Genomic DNA, 16,170 nt, shown 5'->3' with positions numbered 1-16,170 from the left:
TTACACAATGAAACTCCTCCCCTCTCCTCCTCTTACAGCCCCCACTCCATTTGTTCTGAGCCCCCCCCCCCACGCTCTGCAGCAGATTTGTGGAGGGTGCAGGTTGCATATGGGTCAGAGAAGGGGGGAAAGGTTCTGTTGCACTATCATAAATCCTTGCAGTAATGGAACGAGGGTGCTGGAGACCACTCTTAGTCCCACCCCTCCGCCTCATTCTTCCTGACACTCAACCGAGGCAAGCCCTACTTCGGGGTTTCTGTCCTTGGTAAAACACAAACTCTATTTTGCTGCATAAAGAGACACCGTTGATGCTTTTAAAACATCCCACTAGTGCACAAACACACACAGTGGAGTTCCTTTCAGTTCCAGATCCCTTGTCCAGATCTCTAGAACTTAAACCTGAGGAGCAAGGGGATAATATCTCTCATTGCTCAAGTGCACCATCTCCAGGCAAAAGCATATATGTGGACACAAAATGGCAGCACCCTTTCCCTTCAAACTCCTTTGCCGCCTTGCCAGAGAGTAAAATGTGGCTGAATGTGGGTTTGAATTGCAGCTCTTCTATTAGAAATACAACCAGCTGGATCTACTGTGAGGGAAAATGGAGAGAGGGAGGGAGGGAGGGAGAGAGAGAATATTCTCCTCTCTCATAAAACCAAGACCCAGAGCCATTCAACAAAGCAGAATGGCAGGAGGTTCTGCAGAGACAAAAAGAAGCAGGCCACCACGCAGCCATTGTTAAACTATGGAATTTGCTACTACAGGCATACATAGGACTGCAGATACAAAATTCCCCCCTCTATTTTTATCCAGGCAATATTGCATATTAAGTGAGAAGTTCCTTAGCCAGGGCAGGAGAGAGGAGACATTGGAAGTTAAGTGCTCCTCTCTCCTTCCATGCCAAGTGGGTCCTAACTGCAGAACTATGCCTTGGCCACCCCTTGGTGCTGGACATGCTGCACTGGAGATGGATCCCATGGGTGGCATCCGCTTGAACAATGGAAATTTGATTGCACAAGTAGGACTTACGTTTTCTCTACTCATCCTCTTGACCTGCTCTGTGGCCTGGCAAGCTAGGGAATGCAGCGGAAGTTACCCCAGAAAGAAACAAGCTTAACTAGTGCCCTTTTACAGCAGAGGGATCAGCTGCAGCCTAATCACGAAGAACACCTGTGCTGCAAGAGGCTGCTCTACTTAAAGGGGCCCAGCCTTCCCTAGTAGTCTCCTACTGTAACAGGGTGGGGAAGGCACAGGTCTGTGGGCCAGGGTCTGTGGAATCAGTGCAACATCCTCAGGCTGGGGGGTCACTGGCCCCACGGGGTCAATGGGGAGCAGCTTCTTGTGGACTGCCCCTGCAGTGCCTTTCCCTTTTGGGTTTGGAGTCCTTGCTTCCATCACCTGACGAAGGGGACTTCTGGTCCCTGGTTATGTCCCTAGTCGCAGCAAATAAGAGTCTCCCTACTCTCCAGGAAAGATTTTAGTGGCATGTGGGGTGCAGATCGGGAACTCTGCCACATGAATAGCTGCCTGCTCCCCCTGCATTGGACTACACCCTGTGATTTGAGTGAAGAACTGAATGCAGTCAAGCATATGTGAGCCTCCAAGTATATGGTATAGGAGAGATGAGGTGGAGAAACTGGAACCATACTACAAGATGCTGCCCAGACTTGGCTACAGCACTGCTTCCCTTCTACCTAGCAAACCTTTCCCTTCCACAATGAATACAATTCCCATTAGGTACATCTACTAGATACAGCTTGGGGCATTTCCTCTCAAAAGGGATTGTGCAGATCTGGAGACGATATGGAAAAGGGAGACCAGGACAATCAGGAGATGGGGGTGGAGCACCCATGCAAATAAATCTTAGGTTAGGGTAGGGTTTCCCAAACTTGGGTCGCCAGCTGTTGTTGGACTACAACCCTCATCATCCCCAACTACTGGTCCTGCTACCTAGGGATGATGGGATTTGTAGTCCAACAACAGCTAGAGACCCAAGTTTGGGAAACTCTGGGTTAGGGCACTTTGTTTGGGGTGGGGTGGGAAACATGGATTACTAGGAAGAAACAGAAATTTGAAGAATCGCGAATGGTGCAATGATAGTAACAGGCAGAAATATGTTTTTTTCTGATTCGTGATGCTCAAACTCAGACTAACCTACTGTTGACTGTAGATTGGGGGAGACGGGGAGCAAGAGGGAAATCACCATGCAGCTCACAATTAACCAGAAAAAGAAACCCATTCCTTCTTATAGCAACCTCAGGTTGTAGGTGTCATCAGGATTTTAACCAACATGGGGCCATTGAGAAACAAGTGGTGGTGGGGAATACTAGTACAGTCATACCTCGGGTTGAAGTAGCTTCGGGATAAATATTTTTGGGTTGTGCTCCGCGGCGACCCGGAAGTAATGGAGCGCATTACTTCCGGGTTTCACTGCTCGCGCATACGCTCAAAATGACCTTACGCGCATGCGCAGACCCGTCTTACGTTTACTTCAGGGTGCGAACTGGGCTCCGGAACGGATCCCGTTCATATCCAGAGGTACTACTGTATACTTGAATGAACTCTGAGGTTTGTAGAAGTTCAAAAAATCATTGGAAGAAAACCCCCCACCAAACCCATGCTGGTGTGGACTGAGTGTTCTCGGTACCTAGGGCTGCTTGTGAAACAAGGCACTCCACAGGATCTTCTGCTCATCAGCTGATGAGGGAAGGGTTCAATCCTGCTGGGTTCTCCTTCCCTTTGCACTCCCTGTGGCGGAACATGCTGTAACTGCTTGCTACTCCTTCCCACCTGCTGCCTGCTCCAGATTGCTCTGGGAAGCCCGGCTCAACCCACAGCAACCCAGGGCTGCTCCACTTGGCTTCTGCCAAGCCTGGACCCTCTTAAATTGGCCTGATTCAGTTTGGGATTGGGAGCAAATCCAGTGCACAGCCATACTGGTGGCTTTAGAATGTAGAATTACACTTGGAAAAGAAAAAAACGGGGGGGGGGGGACGACACAGAATTGGGCAGAGTGTGGAATGTGCAGCTCAGAGGGAATGGATGGCCAGATCTCTGAACAGCAGCTTTTATTTTAGTAGGGAGGACACACTGCACCCATTCTGATGCTTGCCACCTCTATTAAGGTGTGCCAGCAAAATGGAGCTTCCATGTTCAGAAGCAGTCAGTATCCATCTATCTTGATAGACAATGCACCTCTGGGGGTGAAGTCAAACACTAGCAGCACTGAAGTGACCTCCTTGAGGTGCAAGCCTGGGCAGTGTGTATGAAGGTCCTAGGCTGCCCAGATAACAAGACCCCTCCCCCGGCCTCACTGATGTGGTCCAAAGGAAAGGAAAGCAATACATCTGGCACCAGTTTGGCTGCAGGAGTTGCCCAAAGGAGGCATACAAGGTGCCATCCAACTGTCTTAGTGACTCCACTCTATATTTGCTTAGGATTTACTCCATAACCTCTTCTTCTCCCGGAGATGTCCTATAAGGCAGCAGAGGTTTAAGATCAGAGTTTACCTGCTCCTAGAAAGGTTACCTTCCCAGGCTGACGATCCACATCTGCCCCTCACTTCTCTCTATGGCATGTGCCTTCGTGATCGTTGAACCTACTATTGGTCTTGTCCGCTCAATCTGCCAGAGCCTGTCTTCACGTGCAGGGAAATTCCCTAAATCACCGAGAGTTTGAGACCCATCTGCTACCCTTACCTGGTTTAGACAGGCTGTTGAAGCAGTTTCCTGGGGTGTGGCTGCTGTGGCACACTGACAACATCCAGGAGCCACAGCTGAGAGCTGAGTGCACACTGGGGACCAAAGGTGGACCAACTACCTCAGAAGGAACACGTGTCCCCCACCAGAGGTACCACCCCTAATTCCCCACACACCCCTCAGAAGCAGTATTCAGAAGCAGAATATCTCTGATTAACAGATATTGGGGACAAACAAAAAGGGAGCTGCTATACCCATGGGCTTGTATCCAATGCATCACTAAGTAACTTGTTCAATTACAAAATGATTTATGCCTGCACAACCAGACTTTTGCCCCTCTCCACACTGCAGCATGCCCCCTAAATCTGTTCTGGGTTTCCCCCAAGCCTTCTGGAGCTGATATGAGGAGGGTGCAGGGTGTGGGTGGAGAAGAAGGGGGGGAATTCAATTGCACAAGGACAAATTATCATGCTAATGGAACAAGTGCATTGGATACTGCCCATTCTTCAAAAGTTTTCGCTGTTGGGAACAAAAAACTTCGCTTGATTGCTCTCTGGTGCAAGTAATCCAGCTAAGCATTTCTTATATACTCAAGGAATGGCATGGCTTACAAATCCATCATTTCAGCAGTACATTGCAGGGTGATAAGCTGAGGGGGAAAAAATCTACATTAGCCATTGCTTCAAAAACAACACACATAACACTGGATTTTCAGATGTGCCCACCAGCATAGACACAAATTTAGAGACAACTCTATATTATCAACACATAGCAATGAATGATTTCTCTTAGGATAGGACAGTCATTTAGCAAGGAATTACCTTCCTCATGGATGTGCCTCCTTGTCGCTCAGTGGCAGAACTCACATACCTGCAGAGAGATTGAGGGGAAAGGAAGAGTCTATAACTTCAGACAAATACAATCTGAATGAATAATAAATATGGTTTATTTGCTCAGTGACTGCCTGATTTACTTGCCTGCCTGAGCATGGGGCTTATTCACCTAGCACGTCTCTCTTACACACAGACGTTGATCCGAAGACGGATCAATGAATAAGTAGGTAGTTCTTAGACCCGCTCAGTAAGAGCCACACAAACAACGGCTCCCCCAAATCAAAGAAGAACAGGGTCATTCAAAGTCTTCTGAGCTATTTAATACAACGTGCGTTGATTTGGTCTGTAAAGAAGATTGCGAAATCAGGGAAAAGTCTGCTCAAAATGCTAGCTTTAAGAAAAGCTTGGCGGAGAGGGAGATCAGCCTAAGAAAATGTAACTGGTTCATGGGAAAGCATCTGCTTTGGCAATCCTCAAAGCTGATTAGCTGATCTCTATTAATGCTAGCATTAGGGGCTGGGGGTTGGGAATGAGAAGGTGGAAAACAAGTGTCTCCAGAAAGAATTGAAGCCAACCTGACATAGTTAGGAACATGGAAAGCTACATTGGTACTGAATCAGACCCACTGGTCTATCTAACTCAGCATTCTCTACTCTGACAGGTTTCCAAGTCCTGCCTGGATATACTACAGTTTGAACCTTGGAACCTCTAGGTGTAAATAATATGCTCTACCAGTGAACTATGGCTCTTCTGTAGGAATGAGAAGTGTCATAGCTCAGTGATACAGCATCGGCTTTGCATGCAAAGTTTCAGACCCTGGCATTTTCACAGAGGGATAGGAATGTCCTCCACCTGAAACCTTGGATGACCTCTGCAAGCCACCACAGATCAGGTGTGGGGAACCTTCGGCCCTCTTGATGTTGCTGAACTACAACTCTCACCAGTCCCATCAATCACAGCCAATTGCCAGGGTTGATGAGAATTGCAGTTCAGTAACACCTGGAGAGCCAAAGGTTTCCCATACCTGCCATGGTCAGTACTGAGCTAGATGAACCAAAGGTCTGACTCAGCATAAGGCAGCTTTCCATTGAGTAAATTTCTTCAACTCCCTCTTGTATTGCACCATGAGTTTGCTTCCTCTTAAGCCTCTGTCCCACTCCTGAATTCCAGTTTCACTAGTATTCCTGAAGTTAATTCCACAATCAGAGTGTGGTCAGTTTGTTGTGGCTTTCAGTTCTTTTGCATGTATATGTTAGTAAAACCCTACAAGAAAGCAATCCAAATGCAATCCTATATATAATTGCTTCACAATTCTTTTTTGGTGTGGTGTTTTATTTCATGTGCAGTATGTACTCCTACCAAACTAATTTTGACAGAACTATACATATATATGATGGCACAGATTGCCTTTTTTGCAGGGTTTTACCGTGATGCACACATGAGGAACACATAGAGTGTGGGAAATTGTTCTATATAGGAGCCAGAAATTAAAAACAAAAACAAGCCAGATTACTGGAGGATTCCTAAAGCATTGGTTCTATTTTGGAAAGGAGACTAGCCAGTTTGGAACTCCAAAATCCACAGGGAGTTTTGGATGTGGAGAATTTTGCAAGCATCCCAACACAGTTCTACTGTGAACCTAAGCAGATTTGACCAGGTAAACCTGCATGGGAGACAGGGAAAGGCAATTCTGACAATTTTGGTTTCCTTCAGTTTTGTGTTTTTCCATTCTTAAATTCAGTTCGCCACATTTCCAGATTAGTTCATATTTTTCTTCAGCATATTAGTGTCCATTTTTCCTAATAAGCACATATTTGTATGCATTTCCCCCAATGAACACATTTTTGCAAAGCAATCTTCCCTAATATATGCATGCTTTTCGGTATACCTGTTGGCTGGAGATCTACATTACAAGATTCAGAGACGGCTGTGTTTTGGTCCACATATTGTTTTGTAATGTGTGAATTAGGTAAGTTCGCCTTTAAATGTAAACATTTCTATTTTCTCATCCATCCTAGTGGGAGGCCCCATGCAGCCACATTTGCAGGCCTTTCTAAACAAGAAGATTTATAGGGAAATAAGTGAAACAAACATACAGCTAAATCCTCCAACATGACTCGGCTTTCTCCTTTTCATTCTAGCAAATTCTCTCTGTCTGAGTCTCTGGCTATTTATAGCAGAATCCTTCCTAATATGAGCATCTTGCGCCTTTCTGCCCCTCAAGTAATTAAGAGTTCAGTTATAATAAATATCTGCAAATTGACACTTGTCCAAGGGAAAGCTATTACTGAAGTTGCAACACCAATGGTGTTGAAATAGATGGCTTTTCATGCTTCCCAAAATGAAAGTCTCTAAGTTGATCCCTCTTAAACATTTCAGATCATTTGTATTCTCGAGGCTAATTCAGTGTAATGCAAAAATGGCAAGCTTGTTCCTAAAGGCTTTATCTGTACTGCAAACATTGGAATGGAACTCTGGACAGAATGCCCTCCGAGACAGAGACAGATTTAGGCAACACAAGTGGTTCCCCCACACAGGGTGCAGAGGCCAAGGGGGTTCCTTTCTGCCTCCTTCCCAAAGCCTAGTGAGGCTCTGACAGAGTCCTCCAGCCTTCTTCCCAAAACCTAGTTAGTACTTGCCTAGCTTTGGGAAGGAGACAAGTGGTTCTAAGACTATGCCAAAGCCTGGTGCCTGCTTCCCAAAGCCTGGTGGTGTCTCCCTTACCCAGCTTTGGGAAGGTGCCACATGGGCTAGCGGGCAGGGGTCAGCATATTTTGGCCTCTTGCAGGGCACCATATTACCAAGGTGCGCCACTAATGAACGGAGAGTATTAGGTGGAAGAAATGCCACATGCCACTATGTAGGGGTGGGGATTAGATTCAGTTCAGTCGAAAGGCAAATCTACATAATTCACACTTTCTAATACAAAGTCCAAACCAAAATACAAGCATCCCTTGAAATTCATACATTTTTGAATTTTGGAATGCAGTTCTCCAGCCATTCAATATATACAAAAATGCACATTGCCTGGGTAAAGTGTGCATTAAAATGCAAATGTTAGTGACATACAAAAATACACTAGTGAAAACCGCTGTGGAAAAATAGGGATATTAGGTAAAATTGCTTTGCAAATATGTAAATAATAGGCAGAGCAGCATTGTTCACTTTATTACTGAAGTTGCAGAACAGCATTCAAGCATGTACATTAGAAGAAATTTGCACTAAAATGCTGATAAATTTTCACGAGGACTTAAAAGAAAAAAGAATTTGCAAAGTTGTTGAAATGTGGAGAAGTGAACAATCTTCTGGAGTTTTTTTTAAGAAATCCAATATTACATGCACAAGCTTTGGCATGAATGATCCTATTTCAAACTGCCCATAAGGTTGCTAAAAGTTTTCGTACAATCCTGCCAGGGTGTTTTCTCTCCCTTGTTTCTGGAACCGCTGATCTGACCCATCTGGAATCTGTCAGTTTCAATGCTCAGCCTCATTTTTTACAATCAGCACACAGCTGCCCTTCTGACTGGACAAAAGCCTGCTGAGGCAAAGGTTTACTGCATGTCACGAAACTGGAATAACATGAATCTTTTCTTTTTCTTTTTCTTTTTTTTGTGGGGAGCAGGATTTTTTTATCTCTCTCTCTCTGCAAACTTCCAAGTAAAGAAATGGGTATGCTTGGCTAACAGACTGCTGAAAGGCCTAATCATTTGGAAAATGAGAATGTATCCATGAACAGTTTCGAACACAGTGTTTTTCCCTACTCGGAGAGCACATCCATGCAGGAAGTGTAAGCCTCGAATAAAACAAAGAGATCATACAGGTAGACACAACAAAACACATGCTTCTGCAAAAAAAAATACGGTGGAAACATTTTGTTCATTTTGTAATGCATATGTAGAAAACAGCAGTGATCTTTTATTGGATTCATAAAACCATCACTCGAATTGTCACATGCATGATGATTTGCATGTGGCATTCATGCACTTTAACCCCCATCTAGGCAGAACAGGTCAGATGGTCCTGAGAGCCTCTAGCAAATAAATATGTGAATATTGAAGATATTAATATTGTGCATATGGAAGCAAATTGGATGAATAAAAATGGACTCTTCTTTGAAATATTTTTTCCCCAGTTCAGTCATATGCTTCACATGTTTTACTGCAGAACTTAACTTCAAAACAACTTGAAACAAATAAAGTTACATTCAGATAGATGCATAATTTGTATACTTGTCCAGGTATAAGGCACTTTACAAAACATATTGCATCCGGAGCTAAAAATCAAAGCTCTGACTCTTATCCATTCCAGCTTCCTGGAGAGAGATTAGTATTTCCATTCCCTTCAGCAGCTTGAGAACGAAGATCCATTCCACCCAAGATGGAAACCCACAGATTAGCATATGCATAGACTTGTAATACAATCCTTTTTGTGTGATTCTGAGCTCATCCCCTTGTGAGTGAGGCACAGAGATACAGCCCCCCTTAATGATTAATGTTAGGCTCTCTCTTCAGCTCTTCTTTAGCTTCGATGGAAATTCCCATGCTGTGCTTCACAGTATACGTATAGACACTTTGGAGTTATTTCCCATTTCAATGTACATTAAACAATTATACTTAACAATTGACATATATGTTCCTCGCCTTCCAAGATCTTGCCTTTCTGAAATTACCTGGATTTGTTTTTGAAGCAGGATCACAATGCATTAGAAATTGGATACTGGTCCTCTGGGAATGCTTACGTCTCTTGTGGGTGTAAAGAACCAGAGTTTCCAATTCTAGACTCTAGTGCTGGAGCCGAGCAATCTTACTACCTACATGAGGGATGTGGGCCCCTCCAGTCCCCTCTATCTGGCCTTTGGGACTTTCCGAAAGCACACCTCTCTCTGGGCCTGCTTTGCACCCTACTTGAGTGTTCTTGCCGGGCAAGAGCATGTCACTTGAACTCTGATCATGCTTTCTGCTTATCTGGATGTTATTCTGAGTGTATGTAGAAACAGGCCTACTGTACAAAGTTAAAATCAACATTTGTGCCTTGCCCCTTTTTGCTTCTGGCCTCACTTTCTGCTGGCATTTGGCCCTCAGAAGGTAGCCTAGAAGGGAATGTGGCCCTTCGGCTGAAAAGGACCCCCAGCCTACACCATGGCAGCCAGAGGAATGGAGAGCCTGATCTTTGTTGTGTTACAGCACCATCACTGCAGGTGCCTAGGTTTAGTGGTACTGCATCTTCCAGGAAGGCGAAAGGTTCCCCATCTCTGTGCTAGGTCAAGGAATGGTTGCAGAAGACCAAGACATTGCCATGGTGGTTAGCGGGGAGGCTGCTTTTCAGAGCATCCTGGGATGGGCTCACAGCATCTGACCTGAACTTTGGATCATGTGGTGGAGCCTGGACATTCTTAGGTTCCCCGACATCCACATATTCCACTTGAGCAACAGAAGCTGCTTTGAAATCATGGATCAAATCTGCAAAGCAGGTGGCTTCTGGCCTGTGGTTTGATTAAAGGGACACAACTGCAGTCATGTGCATTCCCAGGCTGCCTGAGATTTCTCTTTCCTTTGCCTGCCTTTTTGGTGTTAACAGCAGTGGGAAGCAAAAGTGCTAGCTTGCTGCTAATTTGGCTACAGCCAGCATTCTTTAAGGGTCAGCAGCCTGAGGGGCTGGTGGAGGGGACCCAGCTGTGACTGAGAAACTTCTTTTGCCTCCTTTCTACTTCCTGCTGCTTTTGGACTGGAGGGCTGCTGAGCAGAAATAGCAATGACTCAGTACATTTCTGGTCAAACAGAGAGGATGAATGCATTTTGTTGGGTTTTTTTCTCTGAAGGGTTTTTTATTTTAAAGCAGGATAGAAAGCTTGTCATATGATGACAATTAAAAATACTGCTACTGAAGCTGCAGTCCTGTTCACTGTTACTTGGGAGTAAGTCTCCCTGAACTCAATGACATTTACATCTGAGCAGGGATGGGGAACTCTTACATTTGTTTTGGTTTCTCTTATTTCAGTTCTCCTCATTTCCACATCAGCTTGTGACTGATTTCCTTTTGAAAGCTCATCAGCATTTTAGTGCAAATTTCTCCTAAAATGCACATTTTCCATAATATACTTTTGCAAGCCAATTTTTCCTAATATAATGCAGTACACATTACTTGGCTGGAGAACTGCATGGCAGGATTCAGAGAAGGGCAAATTTCAGGAGATGGTTCTATTTAGGTCTGCGTATTATTTCAGAAAAGTGTGAATTAGGTAGGTTTGCCTTAAAATGTGAGCTGAATGCCTCTCCCATCTCTGCATTCATTGGATTGCTCCGTGGTTAGATGGTTTTATTGTAATCCTATAAACTGGAGCAGACATTGTTTTCTGCAGTGATACCACTGGGAATGGCCTCCCCATGACAATGACCTATATCTCGGTCATGACATCTACATGTTCCTCCCACGAGGATCAGCACCATTCCCTTTGGCTAGTGGGAAGGGGAACATCAATCCAGCCAGCCAGTTCTTGTGGTCAGGGCCAACTCAATACATTTTTCTGCATGAGGCAGAACAGCATATAGCAACAACACCTGCCCCCCTCCACCCCACCAGACGCACAGTGTACGTGGCTGGCCAAGTTATTTAGCACCTGAGGCAGAAAGCTCCACAAATGCCTCTGTGTGGAAGCAAGGATACAAAAATAAATAAATACGTTAAATTGCAAACAAATATGTGACCCCAAACCAGCTGCCTCAGATGTCCATTCATTCTGCTTAATAATAGAGCCAGCCAGGGTTTGTGGGTAGGACATTGGGTTCTGCATCTGAGCACTAGGACTGCAATCCTCTTTCCTCACCTTGATGGGTCCATTTGTGGAATGACCTCCCTTCTGACGGTGCATCTCACAACATCAATGTGTGCTTTTCAACTATCACCCAAGAAGCATCTCTTTACCCACACCTGTGCCTTTTTCTTAATTTTGTTCTTGCTTTGCTTCATGGTTTTACTGTATGATTTTAATGATCATTTGAACCTGTTTTAATTGTGACGTGTGTGTGTGTGTGTGTGTGTGTGTGTGTAATCTCCATCCCTTGGGACCATTTGATGGGATATAAGTACAAATAATAAGTAAACAAATGCACAGAAAAGCTACAGTAATCAAGGGCAGGTTTCAATATCTGGTCCAATGAGGAATGATCTTAACAACAACACTTGGGAGACATAGGCAAGTTGTGTGCTGGCTGAACGAGCTTCCCATTGCATGCTTATAACGAAATCTTAATAAAGCTCTGATTGCCATGCTAAAAACGAACAGCAAGTGCTTCTTGTTCATTTGAACAGCCACACAGTGGCAATCCACCAAACGCACACACGGGTCCTGTAAATAAATGTATTAAGCTGACAATAAGGACAAGCATTTACGTAATCACAGCGCCAGTATTTCTTCAGTTCACCCAATGTTAATTAGAGTGAAAAGGATTTTTTTAATAATAAAAAAGTTGTTTCATTTAAACAACACAGCGGGGCCCCTCAAGACGTGTGCATAATCCAAGACAGAGATTGTTTTGTCTCTCTGCCTCTTCAACAAGGTAATTTACATTTCCTATTAAATAAATAAAATGAGATGAAGAGAAAGTTAGGAACAAATGTACTGAAGTCTTCTGACAACACTCAAGAGCAGGCAGTGCAAGAGTGGGGGCACATGGTATGACGCTCACAAGGACTATCCTGGAAACAGCCTCTGCATAAGAAGAACCCTCCTGGATCAGGCCAATGGCCCATCTAGTCCAGCATCCTGTTCTTGCAGTGGCCAACTTAGATGCTTGTCGGAAACCTGTAGGCTGGACATAAGCACCAACATGCGATTCCCAGTGACTAGTAGTCAGAAGTGGGTATTCTTATCAAAACTGTGCATGGACCCCCTGATCCGGGGGCTGATCTTGCACTTTGGGGTGGCCCTGATCCAGATACAACACTATATTGATTCAGAGGAAGAGCCCTAATGGTTAAATGTGTGGTTGACAGAGGGAAGGGGAAGGAGTAGCTATAGGTGAACAGTTGTGTTGCTTACCTGATTTCTCAACGCCACATGCCCCGAGGCTGGATTACTGCAATGTGCTGTATGTGGGGCTGCCCTTGGGCCCACTTCAGAAGCTCCTGCTGCAGCAGAATGCAGAAGCCAGATTGCTGATGGGGGCATCTAGCCAACAACAATGGCACTATTCTGCATTGGCTGCCCATCTACAACCACGTTCAAGGCCCCTGTATTAATTTTAAAATCCCTGAACAATTTAGATCCAGGGACCCTCAGGGACTACCTGAACCCTTATATCCCAGCTTGATCACTGATATCATCTGTAAGAATGTAGCTGGAAATTCCCCAAGTTGGTGACAACAAAAAAACTGAGCCTGCAGTGCCAAAGGCCCAATATTATGGAATACTCTGCCAGTAGAGATGGGCACTTTCTGTGCCAACTTTTAAATGCCTGCTGATAACTTTTCTATTCTGCCAGGCCTATGCAGGCATCTTTCTATAACAGCTGATTTCTGATTTTAACTTTTTTTTATTTGGTTTTCATTACATGGTTTTATGTGCAATTGTTGTAAACTGCTCTGATATTACCGTATTGGCCTGAATATAAGCCACACTTTCCCCCCAAATTCCGACCGTGAAAAGTTAAAGTGCGGCTTAAATTTGCAACCTTATAAAAATTGGCTTTTACACACCAACCATTTCAGTTTTAATTACGGGGCGGGGGCGGCGGAGGGAAGATGGGATCTCCTCTCAATCCTCCTTCCATGCCCCTGCAGGTTCTTTTTGGACGTGAGTTTCCACAACCTCACAAACCCGGATCCCTTCCTCCCTCCGTCTTCCTTATGGGCGGAGCAGGAGCCTGAAAGCATGGCCAGGAATTCAAGAGGGAGGCTCCCAGCTTTTGGAAGCAGAATCACTGCTCTGCCCCCGCCCTTTGCCTCATCTCTTTCCATGGAGCTGCGTGGACTCCATTTACGGGTGTGAGCGCCTGCGGAATTTTAAGGGAGCAGCTTATGTGCAGGTATTGTCGTCCGCCCCCCCCCCCAATTCTAAAGGTGTGGCTTATTTGCGGATGTGGCTTATATTCAGGCCAATACGGTACATCTACATGTATCTTTTTCTCTATCTCTCTGAGAGGCAGAGACCCAGGCTTCCCAACATCACTTCTGGTTACTGAGAGGAAGGAGCGAGAGGTCACAGGAAGCTCTGCATGGTGCAGGTGCAGTGGCAGGAGTGCAGCTTGGCTCCATCACTGTACTGACACACCACAGAGTTCCCAGCCACCCTTCCCCTCGCCTTCCTTGACAGTGATGTGTGGAGCTGCAAAGCCAGGCAAGCCACACCACCCTATCCATGCTACCCTGAGTGACACCACTGTGCATGCATACATGAAATGAACTCCCAGTGAGTTAAAGGGACTTGCTTTCTAATTAGCATGCACATTTGCCTCTGCTTCTCCCCCTCCCCTGCTGCCCAACCACCGTGCCTTCTTACAGCTCCAGGTTGCTCCAGGTGTTCCAACCTGACTTCTGGTGATCTGGGGCCACCTCAAACTTGGAACTGCCTGAATTAGCCCAATTTGGGGCTGAGTTCAGGTTTTGGCTGAATTGGGTGCACAGCTCTAATTATGTATATTTATATTGGATTTGATGTTGTTCTTACATATGAAATTGTTTTATATGTGTTTTTATTGGAGATGCTTCATAGGACACAGGAATGCACGGAGGCATGGATTTCTGCCCTGCCACATATTTGTTCATGCAGTGCTGTTTCCATTCCACTGCGGTTCTGACAAAAAGCTTACATTACTCATCTCACTGTGTGCTGTGGTGAAATTTTACATAATCAAGTAAGTATGGTTGTGGCACTCAGATTACTGCGGAGTGCCTTGCAAATGGGCTTCCAAAAGGTCTAAAATGCCATTTCCTGGAGTAGATGTTAACAATTCACAGACAATATGAAAAGCTGCACTGACACCTGAGGATGCGATGGAGGCAGAGAAGTGGCCCTTCTTTGCCACCTGAACACCACAGAGTAGGCATGTTGCTTCACTTGTGCTGTGGTTGGCTTCACATTTCCCCACTTGTGCTGTCGTCATCATCCAGCTCCACAATGGCAGAGAAGAAGCTCAGAGAGACAACCGTGTTAAAAGCCTGATGTGCCCTGCTCTTCCCCAGCATGGCAAGGGTTTCAGCAGGGCCTCCTGCTCTTCCTACTTGAAACTCCCCGTGTGCATTCAGAAATCCATTGGATTCCATGTCTCGGTGTGGACCATCTTAAATTTGTCCACCAGATTACTGAATAAATAAGGGACCAGGTTTATATGTGAGCTCTTTGGAACTTTTGTCCATATATGTATTGCTGTGAGTTTGTGGGTGCCAGATTTCTAATCCCTGGCTCTGGCGAGTGTTAAAAGCTAATCAAGCCAAGCTAGCCTGATGGGCCATTAAGAGGGGCTCATGTGAGATAGCAAATGGCTGGAGGGTCCCCTCCCTCAACAGATAAAGCCAGAGTTTAAAAAGGCAAGGGTGTGGTGTGACCTGGATGCAAAAGCTGCAGGCTTGAAAGGCAGAGAGGCAGAGCAATGGTGGATTTCTGTTTGTATCCAAAGCTGCAGCTATGGGAGAAAGAAGACCCTTTTGGGTCTTGTGGTGAATCTTGTAAACAAACCATGTATCACGAAGATATATGTGCCTCATTTTCAAAAGGAAACAGAAACCCTGGGTAAGCGCCTGGAACCCCTGGAATCTTGAAGTGCTTGAAGACTGAGGTGGCATGCAACAATATGAATTGTTGTTGTTGTTGTTATCTTTTCTAGTTTAAGAATTGCCATGTTTCTCTTTACTTCCGGGGGTTGTTATTGGGTTGTGTTTTTTAATGTATTTTGTGTTTTCATATTGTGCTCTTATGTTGTAAACTGCCCTGGGTATAGGGTGGTATACTACTGCTGCTACTACTACTACTACTACTAATAATAATATCATCCCAATGCTGCCTGGAGACACCAGGGACCAAAACTGAGACCTTCTGCATGAAAAGGGAATACCACTAAGCTACAGTTCTTCCCCAATCTTGAAAAGTTGTTTTGTGACATGTTTGCTAGTTCTAATAAATCAGAGGTGGGAAAAGATGTTGCTGGACTCCAACTCCCATCAGCCCCATCCAGCATGGTCAATCATCAGGGATTATAGGAGTTGTAATGCAATGGCCTCTGGAAGCCATTTGTAATAAAAGGGATTACCCAATGATGGGTTTTGGAATGATTCTTAGGGCACATACACAACATAGACTCAATGCACATTTAAAGTATATGAATTCTCCCAAAGAATCCTGAGAACTGAAGTTTGCTAAGAGTGCTGGGAATTGTAGCCGTGAGAGGAAAACTAGAGTTCCCAGTATGGTGGAGGGAGTCACATGCTTTAAATGTGCATTGAATTTTCTTTAAACATATGGTGTGGATCTGCTTATATTTCTTGCCACTTCCACATTGCACACCATCCATTATTTTGGACATAAAACTTCAGAGGTTTTTCCTTTTATTTTTCTGGAAGATTACTTGGGGGTTTATTTTAATGCTATATTTGTGCTTAGAAGCTCGCCTATTCCCTTACAGAACTAACGTCTGCTAAGAATATCT

At 44.8% G+C, this 16,170-nt stretch overlaps 1 protein-coding gene across 4 annotated transcripts in view; it reads right to left on the bottom strand.

Moving 5' to 3' along the window:
• The window catches only part of LOC310669448 (connector enhancer of kinase suppressor of ras 2-like), a 314,320-nt gene that overhangs the window by 47,586 nt on the left and 250,564 nt on the right, over nucleotides 1–16,170 (bottom strand). For all 4 annotated transcript variants that reach the window (XM_083423485.1, XM_083423484.1, XM_083423487.1 and 1 more), the window contains one exon: nucleotides 4,520–4,568. In XM_083423485.1, the coding sequence (XP_083279611.1) occupies nucleotides 4,520–4,568 (49 nt within the window). The remainder of the gene's footprint in view (nucleotides 1–4,519; nucleotides 4,569–16,170) is intronic.

This window comes from Podarcis tiliguerta, assembly GCF_965153285.1.
Source record: "Podarcis tiliguerta genome assembly, chromosome: Z".
Taxonomy (NCBI): Eukaryota; Metazoa; Chordata; class Lepidosauria; order Squamata; family Lacertidae; genus Podarcis; species Podarcis tiliguerta.
Note: the sequence above shows the minus strand (reverse complement) of the source record. Positions and strands in the feature narration are given on the sequence as shown.